Source organism: Montipora foliosa, chromosome 1, assembly GCF_036669935.1.
Source record: "Montipora foliosa isolate CH-2021 chromosome 1, ASM3666993v2, whole genome shotgun sequence".
NCBI classification, from domain to species: Eukaryota; Metazoa; Cnidaria; class Anthozoa; order Scleractinia; family Acroporidae; genus Montipora; species Montipora foliosa.
The window spans coordinates 45,680,172-45,695,171 of record NC_090869.1 but is presented as its reverse complement, the minus strand read 5'-3'; the positions used below and the strand labels follow the sequence as shown (position 1 = coordinate 45,695,171).

Genomic DNA, 15,000 nt, shown 5'->3' with positions numbered 1-15,000 from the left:
TTCTCCGAAAGTACGATTCGCGGTCTGGAATTATCAATCATTTTCAAAGAAATCGGCATTGGTATGCGACATAATTGAATATTTTCGCCATCACAGAAACCTGGCTCGCCCCAGGAACTGAGACTGAGTCCTTAATAATTGGTGGAGACTAAAACTTCCATTTAGACGCTGACACTTATGCAGACACAAGTAAGTTTAAAGATTTCCTCGACTCGGCTAACCTGGTACAACACGTGCCGTGCGTGAAGGCATATCTCGAAATATATAACTTAAATTTCACGTTCTACGCAGATCAGTGATACCCAACTGTATCATGTTGCTATCAACTCCAATTATGATCTTGCCACTTCCTTTGAATTTCTCAGAACCTGCACCGAAGAAGTTATGGTATGGATCACTAAAAACATGCTGATGTGTAATGCTGGGAAAACTGAAATTGCACATCTCACGTGCCGTTTCAGTATAAAACACAGTCTTCCCACGAATTTTTCGTTTGCCGGGAGTGGGAGTGATCTTCGATAAGAATCTGAAGTTCTCTAGGCACATTAATGACAACTGCAACAAAGCCACTTCGTTGATTAGATGCATTGCATGGTCGTAGACGGACGTACCTTTCACAAGGTTGGTTGAGGCAGCTCATCCATGCGTTGGTAATGTCTAGCCCATTGCAAGAGTCGTCTCCACGGTGCCCCGAAATATTAGCGGAGCTCCGTGGGTAAGAAAAATGGTAACCCATCTGTGCCAGAAAGTTTGGTTGTGGTCACCGTTGGTCCATCCCCCCATGTATGCCAAGGTGAAACTCTGGTGTAACCCACGTTTTTGGCGGAAACACCCTCTAGCTCATCGTGGTCAGCTGTTTTTTAAGTTGACCACTGACCAGGTGCTGGTTTTCGATTGCATCGCAGGCTCAAGCCAGGTTAACTTATTGTAAGAATAAATAACACGGGAGCTCCGCTTTTAAGCTTGGCTAAATCTGTATATTAGATAGAAAAAACTGCAGCGAATCCAAAATACCGCTGCACGGATGATTATGGGAAGAAAGTGACACGACCATATTAAACCCACTTGAAACAACTACACTGGCTGCCCACTGATGCCTGTTTTCAATTCAGAATTATTCTCGCTGTCTACAAGATTATCCAGGGCGTGTCTCCAAATTACTTATCAGATCTGATAACCAAACGTCAACCAACTCGATTGCGTCGATCCTCTAGTGACTTCCTTCTACGTTCTCCAATAATGAATACCGTAACCTATGGCCACCGTTCTTTTTCCTATGTTGCCGCGAAACTCTGGAACTTACTACCTGAAAACATCTGCGAACTCAGTCACAGCTTTTAAATCTTCTTTGACTTTGAACACGCCTGTTTAAGAAAACCTATAACTGCTCATATTAGTTTTTAATATATATATATGACCATATATTTTTTTTCTGTTACCCTTTTGCTATAAAATAGTGGTTTTTACCTTAATTAATTTCCAAATGCTTGTAAGCGCATTGAGATCAGTTTTAAAATGCGCATATAAGAATGTCTTTTAATGTTAACCAATGACGTTTTCGTTTTGTGGCGTCTTCGTTGCTCTAGCCGTTGTCGTTTCTTAAACTCCCTAATTGTGATTAAAAGGGGCTGCCATGCCTCTTACAGTTTGTTGGGCACGTGGCATCATTTTCAAAAACCCTGCAAACAGTTGTGGGAGACATTGGCCAAGCTTAAATAGAGAGGTTTAAATGGCACCTCCACAATACCAGAAAAGAATGTTTTCAATCAAATCTGACAAAGCCCTTTTGTACAATAAAAATAGGGTGCAGTAAAACGTCACAATTAGTCAAGTTCATTTGTTTCGGGAACAAACTCTTTCTTTGCAGATTTTTCAAATTGTAAAATTTGTAAAATTTATTTCCGGTGCGTTAAAGTTATTGGTTGGTAGGACTGAGTGGGGGCACCCTTCAAGAACATGTACTTGGATTTTTCTTCCGGCCTCAAATCCAATGTTCCTTTAAAATTTTTATTCACTCTTTCATATGCTCTTTCACGCTAATAGGAAGCATGAGTTATTCTGTGCACTGATCATTCTCGGCTCTCAAGTTAATTGAAGACTGTCGTCTCATTTATTTCATTAGTCATCATGTTGTGTAATGCCGCTTCCCATGTATGTAGCTCAGTGATTTATGGAAGGTGCTTTCAGGAGCCGGGAATTTCCTGGGTAATATGAGCGTTTCCCTAGCGACCTTCGCCTCTCTGACCGTTCAACTAATTTGATTCCAACAAATGAACCATAAATGAACTATTTCCTCAAAAGGAATTCGAGATTGGAAGATAAATCGGCCATAGTGACGTATGCAATAACTAAATACACGGCGAGACATACTGAAATTTTGTCAAGTTCGCGTTATTCAACGCCCAACCACAACAGCAAAATGTTATGTTGTGAGTCTTGGCGATGTACTAATCCTATTACTTTGGTTAGCAATGTGTTAATCCTATTAGTTTAGGCTGCCGTTATATATTAGAGAAACCAGAGTCATAGCTTTTTTAAAATCAGAAATTAGATTTCTTGAGTCTTGTTTAGAGATTCATAGCATTTAAAGTGGCTTACTACAGTTTTTCAAAGAAAAAGATCAAGATTTTTGAAATCTGTGAAATTACGATGTCACTTTGAAGAGTTTATTACTGCAATTGATGTAAAATGTAATTTTACCTAAGTAACAAATAAATGCAAATTAGGGGAAAATGCTGAATATAGTAAACGAGCTTCTGGATGAGGGGGCTAGAAACTAGACATTTAAAAAACTAGCCGTACGATCCCACCTTAAAATTTCAGGATTTCCTTAGCGAGATAAAATAATCATGTATAGAAATAAATAGTTAAAGCTGTTGACAGGTTTTTCGCAAATGGCAAAAACGTCTATTTTCGTCTATTTTGAGAATAACTGAAAAACTGTCCTTTAGATCTTTTTGAAAAAAATGTTGACGATTTGGTCTTCATATTGTTTACAAATTCCCAAAATTTTGACTCTGGTCGTGCGGCTAGGTTTGGAGAAAAAGGCCCTTAAAATGTCTAGTTTCCAGTCCCCTCCAAGAGCTCGGTCATTTTATTTAACGTTTTACCCTGACTTGCATTTATTTTCTCACTTTAGTTAGGTTTGACGTAAAAGAATCGTGTCTCAAGGTTTACGCTTGCAGGTCTACTCCTGCGTGTCTCTTGGTTGTGGCTTATTAGCGATGTAATTTTGGTTCACTCCTTGAAACACCTTTCTCTCTCATTCAGTGCGCGTTTTAAAGTGCTTATACCATTTTGTTTGTTTCGTTTTTTTTGCAGTGATTCCTAAGTCCAACAGTGTGTTCACCTTTGAGCTGGAGAGCTTCGTGTTTACGATTCATGGAAATCATTTTAGATACCGTTCAAGTGAAAGATCTACGCGCAAATTCAAACGAAAACCAACCATAGACTTGTAACCGGTGACAATGCAGATGGTTACGTGTAGTTCGTCGCCGAAGTCACTTTGCTTTATGAGGCTCGGGCCTTGATATTTCCTGTTTCTAAATTATCAAGTGAATGATTAGAGAAAACTTCCATCTGTGGCCGTAAGCTCAGTATTGACAATTCATGTTGCCTTTTTGGTCAGGCTCAAACGTGGCATTACTTTCCTCTTTGAAAGTTCGTGTCACTTATTTTATAGTGTCCCTTCATTTTTATTGAGAAAATAGGGATCCATTGGCTTTAGACAGCCCACAGAAAATTAATAAAAACAAAGAAATATAATTTGTGATCTTTTAGTCCAATGGGGGAGCCAACAAATGTCATTTGAGAGGACCCTGTACCATGCAAAGTACAATCGGTGTCGATGATATGTGACTGAAATACAAGTATTTTCCGGCACGCGATCGTCCTTGATTTTGCTAGCCATTTAGGGAAGTGCCTTGACTTACAAATGGCTGCATTTGTTTGCTTGCCTGGAAAAATCAGGGCTGTTCACGAAACTTTTACTTTGAAGTGAGTTTATCGGAAAACTTCGCGTGATAACAACTCCACATTGACGTCGACGCAGCGGCTTTCCACAAACTTCCGCCAGTATTTTATTTACGCTGACTGGAGTCATCAACACTCGGGTGGAATCTATTTAATCGCGCCTCACGTAATTAGCTTACTATCTGCAAGTTCCCGTGTTTTAATCATTAACAACGGAGAAGCGTCTTTTAATTTTAAAGATCATGCGATTGTTTAAGCTGTGCGGAACGTTAACGTCAGTGGCACTTTTGTGTCTGATTGTCCGCCATTTTTCTCATTCTCGAGTAATCAAAGTGAGTAATCTTTACCTTGGTTACTGCATCCTCGGAGAGCCAAAACAGTTTTGTGAAAAGTATAAAACGGGTGAATTAAAATGGAGGGAGAGAAAGTTCTATACATTTCTTGGTCGCCATTATATTTCGAACGTGTACGCTATCCCTGCGCCCCCACCAACTGCGGCCGGGCCCCTGAGGATGTGGTTACTGAGTTTCCTTGTTTCCAGCAGTATCCGTAAGGCTTTGATTGGCACATTGATAGCACTTTTGGCCAACACACGTGGTCTAAAAATAACTGAGGAGAACTGAAGTGTTTTGCTGTATTGCTGCACTCCTTAGGCGCACGGTGTACAACTGACCCCTGTTGTTTAAAGCGTTTACATCTTTTTGTGGCAGAAGAGCTCTCCTCTCTCGTCCCCGGCAATCTGACTTGGATAACCGGAGAACATTTTTGGTTGACAGAACCTTTATCGTGGACCACTCTCCCCCGCGAACGTGCCCGGTGTGGTAAAAAAAATGACTAGAAATCACGTAGGGGATGGGATGGACAGGATACGGATTAACAAGAAATCAGAAACTCATAAGGGTTGAAACGTGTAACGGCCCCTTGTGTGCTGAGAAACAAGCTTCCGAATATTCGATTTGCTAAGTACCATATTTGGAACAACAACAGCGAGGGGTTTCCAAATATGGTACTTAGCACTGAAACATTCAACCAATCAGTTCGCACTGAATATTCGGAAGCTGTGAACGCGCGTTACACGTTTCAACCCTTATGGGTTTCTGCAAGAAATCTAGTGGCATTTGAGCCTAGGCTTGTTTTCATTAGCACAATATTATGACGCTGGACGATCGGAGTAGGAATGGGATGAAACGGTAACTGAATAGGCTTTAGGCGCGTTTACACGACAGAGGAAAAATGGCACGGGTCCGATAAAAAGTGGAACGGTTCCAATCATTTTTGTAAAGAAACAGTGAACTTTTATCCGTTCCGCTACGCGACCATAGGCGCCTATGGTCCCGTAGCGGAACGGATAAAAGTTTGCTATTTCTTTACAAAAATGAGTGGAACCGTTCCACTTTTTATCGGACCCGTGCCATTTTTCCTCTGTCGTGTAAACGCGCCTTTTGTGATCCTAAATGAACATGGCAATCTGTTGCTAAGTGTAGCCGAATAACACAATTTTTATTGCAAAATGTATTATCATTGCTATCTGTATCTCTGGAGATTGGTTGCAAACCATCTATTTTAATGTTTCAAATGTGAGAGAGATTGAAACAGAAACCTCCAGAACTTCGATTTTTCTTCTAATGTGCTTTTGATCGCAGACCCAAGATCTGAGGATCTGATGACAAAAATGGCAGCAGGAGATCGGTCACTGAAAAATAACCCAAATGATATTTTCAAGAGGAACCTGAAAACTCACTTTTTTAAACTTGCTTATTATCAGTAATTTTCTATGTCGTTTTCTGTTTCATTTTCTCTCTTCTTTTTTAGTCAGAATAGGATTTTTATTATGTAAAGCGCTTTAGAATATTTTATAGTTTTAGCGCTATATAAATGTTATTTATTATTATTTATTATTAAATAAAGCCTGAGAATTTGTGTGGATCTCCTGCTACCATTTTCATCATCATGCACAACCTTGGATCTTGTGTCTGCGATCAAAAGGGAAAAGGTCTGAAATGAACACTGAAAAAACATCGAAAAGGAGAAGTGATCCTAGCGTTTGCGTAATAACTTTGTGGATGACGTCAAAAAGAAGACAACCCTTCCCAAACATTAAACCCCTGACGTCGTTTTAGAGTCGAGCTTCACTGACTGTCACACACGGATAAAAGCCCCACTGACGGCCGCTCATATCAAGGTTTTTGGGAACGGTTTTCCCCAAGATCACAACATGTACATAGTACTCGCATATTTTTCATGCCCAGTTAGCTAATAATTCCCAGACGATGGAACGAGATAAAAGGATAATAATGCAAATTAGGCTAATGAATAGTTATCACTTGAGAATGAAATGCATACTTACAAGTCGAAGCACCACTGGAATCCCGGCTAGCTGCACCAAATTATTTCAACCCATGAACAGTGTTCTCGATTCTTCTGAGATAAATTGCAATCATATTCTGATCTAATTTTACGAACAGTTTTATCTAATTCCCGGTTTCTTAGCTGTTTCGTGTACAAATCTGATTTGATTGACGAGTTTTTAATGATATCAAGGTTCTACAGCGTACTTTATCTTACACAAATTAGTTACGTATGAGAAAAGCTCTTTTCAATCCTCAGCTGACAATTTTTGCAGTTTTAATTACGATTTAGGTACGTTCTGTTATTAAAGGCACCCAGTTTTAAGAGCTACTTGAAATAAGGAATCCGGTGGAAAAAGCGTAATTAAGATCCCTTCTTTCGCAAAGAGCGGATAATTTCCAGCTGTACGCTACTATTCTATAATTAGAGGAAGTGTGCTATAAAAAGATATAGTTTAAAAAGATGGGGTCAAATTTACAGGTCGCAAATTGATAAATAATGTTTTTTCGGTCATTTAAATGAAATAAATTTGTATTAATGTGTAGTTTAAATCCAGTTTGCTTAGATTTCCTTGTCGATTTTCTTCAATATGACCTTCTCTTTCCGTTGCACTGACTGTCACAAATTTTCGAGCCCTCTTTCTGCTTTTTGTCGCTCTTAGGTTGGGGAAGGCGATTTCCTTTGAATATTTTTGTGCAAACAACATTCAGAAGGTGACCTGAATGAGGACGTCACTGATTTTCTTGGTGAACCTTTTTAGAATCTTTTTCTTTCTCAATCATTTGGATTTACGTCCGGTTTAGCAAGTAAGAAGTTGAAATCAGGTCCCGGAATATTTTAAATGTTTGGCTGATGGTTGCAAAGTTACTTTGTTGTGTCTCCCGATTTTTTGGGTCGTATTCCTGACTCAATGTCTAACATTCCTTACGTTCCTTGCATGATTTATATCCATTGTGTTTGTCAGTAAATGTTGTTTTTTGCTTTGGCAAATTGGAAATTCTTCTGGAATGGATATAGCTTATAGTTTACACCTCCACAGGTATTAAAATTGCTTGAATGTTGGATCTTGAGTTTTGATTGGTTTATGCATGCTTAAATTTGTCAGTGAAGGGGTATTTTAGGCAGAGGATACGAGACCAAACGGAAAGGACTGGTGACGTCATATCAGGCTTGTTTTCATGTTTTCTCTTAACCAGTAATAATGAACGACACAAAATGCACCAATCAAAACAAATTGGTCAGCGTTCTTGTATGGTGTCAGGTAAACAGTCCATGGAAGTCGATCAGTCACATTTGAAGAAACCTTAGTCACAACGATGGTGGGGAAATCTGATTGGGAAAACAGCCGTTGCACTTTCGTAAAAATGGCTTCCTGTGAGGGGGATGGCGTTTAGAGGCAGTGGAAGATGGTATCCTGGGAAGCAGACGCAAGATGAACAACCATTCTCGTTGTTCGTCAAACCGACGAGATTTATGGTCACGTGACAAGACACCCCCGCAAGGGTCATCAAGAGATTCAGAAAGCACGCATGCGTCCATCTCATCCGAATCTTCCGTCAAAATGGCGTTAACTTGTAAAGTTCAGTATTTAGATGATACAGATCCTTTTGCGAGTACGAATTTTCCTGAACCAACACGGCCTCCGACGTACACATTCCACTTGAACATTCCTCTTTTTCAGCAAATTGCCGGTCTTCACCGATTGTTATCTGCGCCGCACAATGTACGACCGCAATCGCTTGTTTATACCGTTTTCCACCTGAACTCTCAATTATTTTGCAGTGTTGTGATTTATTCGCATTTAATTTCTTTCTGACAATTTTGATGTGTCTTTGGTGTAGATCGACGATGTAGCCTTACAGCTGTCACACAATGGTTGTTATTTGGATCTGGAGAGTTCACTTGAAGAGCAAGCTGATATGTTAGAGGGATTTTTAGATAGGTTTGAGATGATTTTTAATCTGACTGTAAGCTTATTTGTTTATGAAACGTAATTGCCACCAAAGGTGATGTCTTTCCCTTTTTCATAAAAAAAGTCTTGTTGGATTTTACTGCTGACTCGATTCGTGTTTTTCTTTCAGCCGCAAAAACACAATAATTCTGCGGACGGCCCTCTCTGTGCGAGTCCACAACTGTATAGGTAAAAAACTTTCTGTTTGTAATTTTTGTCAGGTTATTTATGTGCCATTAACCGGTTGAGGCAAGCATTAACTAATAAAGAATGTAGTTTATCAGTCACTAGGGTTTCTGATGGGAGAAAGAAACTTTTTTTATAATTGAACAGTATCTGAGGCAAAGCTGTCTAATCCGTTCGGAATAAGTCTTACATACAAAAGCCTTGCCAACTGTTCTGAAAGCCAGATATTTCGGCATGGTAAAGGTCTGTTTTGGAGATCCTTAGTACTTCGATAAAACCTGTAGATTTTGTTGTTTTGACTAATATTAGAGAACATTGCACCTTCTTTACAAGACGCTGTGTTACTTCGCTGAGGGTTGCTTACCGTTTGTACAGCATGTTGGCATTTCAAGTAGTTAGGTTATGTCACTGTTTGCCAGCTTATTTGGGTCAATAAGTCAACAGACAGCTAGTTTGAATTTTGCGATTTCCGTTTTTTTCTTTTACATTTCTGACAATACTAACCAAAAAACTCAGAACTATCCTATTTACGTGATTAAATCGATCGCGCTAGCAATCACAGGGAAGTGTTTTTCAACTTGCGGGTTTCTTGTTTTAATGCAAAATTTGCATAAAAAAATAATTTTGTAATCAACGCTTGGAACAGTGATCATCTTACTCGGGAATATTTACTTTTTGTAATTCTTGCGGCTCCTGTGCGTGAGATGTAGTTTTTCGTGACAGGACTCCTGATACTATTAAGCATCGACACAAGATTTTGTCAACGCAGTGTGAATAAACAGCAAGAAATCGGTCATACACCGGCGTTTTTTTTTCAAGGTCATGGTGATGTAAATTTTTAATGGATTTGCAATTGACTTAATTTTGTTAAGTGAGCGTTTGATGTCATGACAAAGTTATTCGCAATGCGATTTTCAACAGAACACTCCTATGTTGTTATTTTGCTCTTTGCATATCCGTTTCCGGCGAACGTTAAAGATGTTGGATCAGACTTCAAGGGTTTTCTACGAAATTTTCATTTTTAATAGGCTTGAACAAACGAGACAAAGCGTTCTTTTTTGTTTTTTGTCGATTTTACACTTTTCCTTCTCCGATTTTATATATGTCACTTCAGATGCTATATCGAGCTTAATGTTATTTTATTGTATGTCTTTGTTGGCGTAAAATTTTGTAACAGTTTTACTGTATCGCTTATAATAATAATTATTATTATCCTTGAGTAGTTTATTGATTGAGCCCCAGTTGGTGTCAAAACTTTAACTAGTAGTGAAGAATAGCATTCAATGTAATTTTTCAATGTTTCTGTTTTCCCTTTATTTTTTTTGCATGTTTTGAGCAGGATTTTTGAAATATTACTTGAGTCTTCTCTTCTTTCCTCTACTGTCCTCCTTTTCCAAGATTCTGCAAGTATTGAAACATTAAAATATTATTTCCAAAATTTTTGAGCATGAGTTAGCATAAGACATGTATTCTGATGTTTCACGTGGAAATTGAGAAATCTTGTAATGAATTCGAAACTTCTCAAATAGTCATTCATCTAACTAATGAACTTATCTCTCAGATCGGGGCCCAAGGTTTCCTGACACCCTATTTCTATGCCCATGGTGATTATTACCGGTATTTTGATCTTGTTATCCTTGCTGTGTACCACACTTTTGCCTTTGTCAGTTCCTCTTTGAATCCTTGTTTGGGTTACGCTTTATAAAAATGGTGTTTAGAAATGTTTTATTGCAAGAAATTATTGTTTTGTGCTTGATCCTACATCCTATGCAGTTGTGGAAAACTGCTGTTTTGGTTATCTGCATTCCTAAGAGTAGTTTTTAAAATAATTATTTATCATGTGGAAAGTTCCTGCTAAATTTAGAGAGTATTTGTCATGGTCAGAAAATAATGCTTTATGTTTGAAAGAAGTTGACAAATAACAACAATCAACAACAGTACATTGTACATGTATGCAAAGAAAATTGATTTTTGTCAGTGAAGAAATCAAACCCAACTAAAACTTAGACATTGCATTTAACACCTCGTCTATTCAATCAAAGCCTTGGCATGAGAGTCCCCCACTTGAAGTCATGTGTGGTTCCACTTTTGTTGCATTTATTGCAGAAATACAAACATTGGAACATGTAAAAACAATGGTAAACACATGCTCACACATTATTATATACTGGTACAATGTATATGAACTTTATTTCAACTCAAATGGAGGAGTACATGTACCTAGGTTTTTGCAGTCAAGTAGCTTTGGGGCTGTGGTAGTTAAGTATAATAATTGTTAAAATTTTCATGAAAATGTTCATTTGAAAACGTTTTTGGGAAAATTGTGAGACTATTCAATTTCTTCAAAATAAGCACTTGAAAATTAATTTATCTGATGCAGTATTTGGGTGAAATGTGAGTAATTTTCATAAAAGGTCAATGCTGTATTGTATTTCAAACTGTGAGACTACCATATTTTGCATGCTTGTTCTTTTTAATGTTTGTGGTATTGTTGTACATGTAAGGTCCTTTTGTTGATGAGACTAGTAAAAACCCCAAAATATCTGAAAACAAATTGGCTATACTGTTGGTTAAACTTGCAGAGCTTTGACCTTTGCATTATTTTAACATAATGAAACAAAAGGTATCAGGGAATTACAACTAGCAAAAAATTAAGGAAACAAATACTGAATGTTAATTGATGTGGTTGCTCACAAGGCAAATGAAAAACAGTGTTAAAGTGTGTACTACTTTCTTGAACAAGTGAATTGCATATATTGTGACTGCTAAACAGTAGAAGCACTTTAAAAGAGGTTTTTACCACAATTGTGTGTAATCTCACAATCTGATTGGATATTTTGTTGTTGTCAATGAGAGTCATGTTGGCCTCAATTTGTCACGCAATGTAATAGCCAATCAGGATCACTCATTTTGGGAAATAAACTAATCATGTTGTGAGAAAGTTGTAGACAAGGCTTGCTCTTTCTTTGTGTCATGATTTTGGTCACACTCTGAAATAAGCAATTTCTTTGGCATTGAAGATTGTGGTAAAAAACAAATTGAAAGTGGTCCAGCGTTGTCTGTGCTCTTAATGATAATCATATTCGTCATCACAGCGGTCAAAATATTGTGGACTCGCGAGGAACACTCAACATTTTGTAATGATGAATATCATTGTCGATAAGAGTACACACAACGCTGAACCACTTTTGATTTGTTAATCATGCATACTCTTCATATGAAAAACTGTAATTGTGTACAAAGCACATTGATATGAAATTAAGCTGTGTATGCTGATTTATTTGTAACAATTAAATGCAAAGAAACACTAACAAGGTTCAAGAAATTCTAGTTAAGATCAATATTACATTGGCAATTGTATTCTTAGACTTGGGCAAGTTCAATTTTTATTTCTTCTTAATCTAACAATCTTGCCACTTAAGGGTTCAAAGTAGCAAACTATGTAATAATTATATTACTAGTTAATGAAAAGTTCCTTTTTACGTTTTGTCTTTTTAAAGATTGTACGTTTATGCATTCTCTTTTCTGTCCTATAGCAAAACTTCTGGCTGCATCAGGAAGGGAGCTTCGGAGAGCTCTTTTTTCCCTAAAACAAATATTTCAGGTAGAAGTACATGTACAAGCAAATGATGTATAATTTTGTTTAAAAAATTGCTTTAACCACAGTTTACTTCCAAGAATTCCCTACCAGCAGAGGTCTCTTTTCCTTTGCATTTGCTTGGCTGATGAGTACGAGAAGAGAGACCTCTGCTATGGGTCAAAATTCACTGTGTTGAGCATGCATGGTGGTTACCTAGGAACCGAATCCTCACATGATTAGAACTCCGTGCTGTGTGGGCTCACTTAACAACAGCAGAATTACTGTAAAGGAATGCATGGGACACAGTGGGCTCAAGTCACAGTCAGCAAACATATCATGGGACATGCAGTTTGATGAGTGCCATACAAAGTTGTGAACGCTCGTTGGATCAAAGACTTAGTGAATGTCGACCCATGGCAGAGGTCTCTTTCCCATACTTGTCAGCTCAGCGAATGCAAAAGAAAAGAGACCTCTACTAGCAGGGAATTCTAAGAAGTTAATTTGAAGGAATGTTGTTTGTTGTTTGTTTTGGTACAGTAACTGTAAATTTATGTTTATACTTATGTAATAAAAGATATGGAGGAAACAATGCTGTGACTGTGTGAACAACTAGATATAAATGTTTCAAGGCAGTAGACTTGTAAATTGGCTAAACTTACTGAAGTTAATATCTGTCTTCACAAAGGGCTTTTGTTTACTTGTTGTCAGTCATGAGAAGGTCTTCCATGCTGAAGTACCCCAACCCAAAAAAGACATTAAAAGTTGACTTATTTTCATTATTCAGGATGATAAAGACCTTGTGCATGAATTTGTCAACTCTGATGGCTTAAGTGCACTGATATCTGTTGGACAAGATGCTGATCAAAATCACCAGAACTATATTCTAAGAGGTAGACATTATAATAATTATTGTGTTGCCCTTTGTTGAATAATAAATTACCAGTATGTTAACATAGTTTCACATTCTAAGATCATATACAAGACTAGATGATAGCTCTATGGCATTGAAAAATTTAATGAGATACAAAACTACTGTAATAGTAATGCATAGTTTTGCTTGTTGAAACTTGTGTTGCCTGTCTGTGTAATTGTTACTTACTACTTACTTATTCCTCTTCGTTCTGGTCCTCAACTAGAGCGCACCACATAACCCTATTTTGTGTAGTGCCCTTTGCCTCATTGCACTTGAGATGTTTGCCATTCTTTGCCAAGTGTGCCAGGGTCTCCCTCTCTTTCGCTTGGGCCCCTGTGGGTTCCACTCTAGTGCCCTCTTGACTACTTGTCCATCTATGTAATCCTTAGCATGTGAAAAAAAATGCAGTGATGAGGAAAAGCCATTTTTAACTCCTCCAAAATGGGGATTGACTTTGATAATTAAGGTAATTGGTCTAGGGGGTTGATGCATACAGCTGAGTTGGTGAGGACAGGCAGCATGTACAGTGATTTGTATTGTGATTGCATTTTGATGGTGAATTGTGTAATATCAGCCAGTTAAGCAAGGTGCTTGAATGACTGGATCATGGATTCAGGAGTAAACTGTCACATGAACCTTGATTAGAAGCTGTTCCTTAAACTAACAAATGGATCATGGATTCAGGAGTAACCTGTCACATGAGCCTTGATGAGAAGCTGTTCCTTAAACTAACAAACTGAAAGATCCACTGAAAAGTTGCACCCACTAGCAAAAGATTGAGGTTTTCTGATGTTTTCAGGAATGGAAAATTCAGGCCCCAGTTGTTCAAAGGGTGGATTGGTTTTGCTAGTGTTTATCAGCTGGATAGTGGTTATCCGGTGGCTGTCGCCGAGGATGTGGTCACAATACGTTTAAACCTTAAATTTAAATTTCCACTTCAAATTGTCCAACATTCAAAGTCAAAATTGTTCGTAAGCCACGTTTTTAGTCTTTTTGTCCCTGAGTAGCCAGGCTGCGGGCTTATAGCCAGTCCTCTCGCTAGTTTCCAGTTCCTACAGTTCAGATTCGCGGAAACTCCGTGACACCATCGTTTGAGCACCTGGGGCCAGGTCTACCGTATTTACCCGTGTATAAGTCGACCCCCCATTTTAGATGGCAAAAAACGCAATTTCTTAATTTCTGTGTTAAATGTTCATGGAATACTAATCTTTTAATCTTCAATTTCTGGAACTGTGGATACACAAAAAAATCAGGGCCTCGAGCGCTTAATAGTTTTTTGGTTCAGCAGTTGTTGTATATGAGGGCATTTTGTCCTCAAGTTTCGAAAAAGTTCTCAGAAAATCGAACATGTAAACCTCAAACTAACCTGTTTCGTTGTTCAAGGATAAAGGGCTTTGGAGGATAAACACAACATCTCAGAAGCAGGAGTCAATCTTTGAAAATAACTTCAAAAACGATGTGAAGTGTGCAAGGTTTAATTGGTCCTTGACTTATAATTTCTCTCATGACAAACAAACAAAACTCTTAAGGAGGCTCGAAAGGGTTTTCAGCTGAGCGCGCGCGCGTAAGCCACACACGCAATTCGTAAGCTGCTTGCGTCAGCTCATGATTTAAATGGCTCACCAGAAATAAACAAATACCGCTAATTTCGCTTACCTTTCTCCAATTCCTATATACATGGCATATAAATAGACATCTCCTATTCACGAAAACTACGAAAATTCTACTTAAACGGTTTAATAGTTACTTAAATCCGTTTGTATTGACCTGTAGCTCCACTCGCGCGCGGACTCGAATGAACGGGTGACGCATGCGTAAATGCTGATCTTGTAACCCCCTAATTTTTCCTGACTTTGCAACTTTGCTCGTTTATATCTCTGCTTCTAGACGGTGAATTTTTTTCATTTTTTGCATGTTAGCTTAGATTAATTTAAACCGTTTGTCTTTCAAATTTAAAAAAATTCTGTAGGTGAAAAAAATAATTAGAGACACAATTCAAAAAAACTTACTTTTCTGAAAAACTGACCTACAGATTTTGTTGAATTTTAA

The 15,000-nt window shown here is 38.0% G+C and overlaps 2 protein-coding genes across 4 annotated transcripts in view; both read left to right on the top strand.

Annotated features, from left to right (window-relative positions):
- LOC137999584 (ribonuclease P protein subunit p29-like) overlaps positions 1-3,765 on the top strand; it is a 16,586-nt gene extending 12,821 nt beyond the window's left edge. The window contains exon 7 of the mRNA XM_068845403.1: positions 3,322-3,765. Within this exon, the coding sequence (XP_068701504.1) occupies positions 3,322-3,458 (137 nt within the window). The 3' untranslated portion in view covers positions 3,459-3,765. The remainder of the gene's footprint in view (positions 1-3,321) is intronic.
- Positions 3,766-7,602: 3,837 nt separating this feature from the next.
- Positions 7,603-15,000, top strand: part of LOC137999559 (FH1/FH2 domain-containing protein 3-like) — a 63,357-nt gene continuing 55,959 nt past the window's right edge. For all 3 annotated transcript variants that reach the window (XR_011122978.1, XM_068845368.1, XM_068845375.1), the window contains exons 1-5: positions 7,603-8,044; positions 8,163-8,263; positions 8,403-8,461; positions 11,995-12,062; positions 12,823-12,928. Coding sequence is in view for 2 of the 3 variants with exons in the window: in XM_068845368.1 (XP_068701469.1) it covers positions 7,754-8,044; positions 8,163-8,263; positions 8,403-8,461; positions 11,995-12,062; positions 12,823-12,928 (625 nt within the window). In the remaining variant the exon portion in view is untranslated. The remainder of the gene's footprint in view (positions 8,045-8,162; positions 8,264-8,402; positions 8,462-11,994; positions 12,063-12,822; positions 12,929-15,000) is intronic.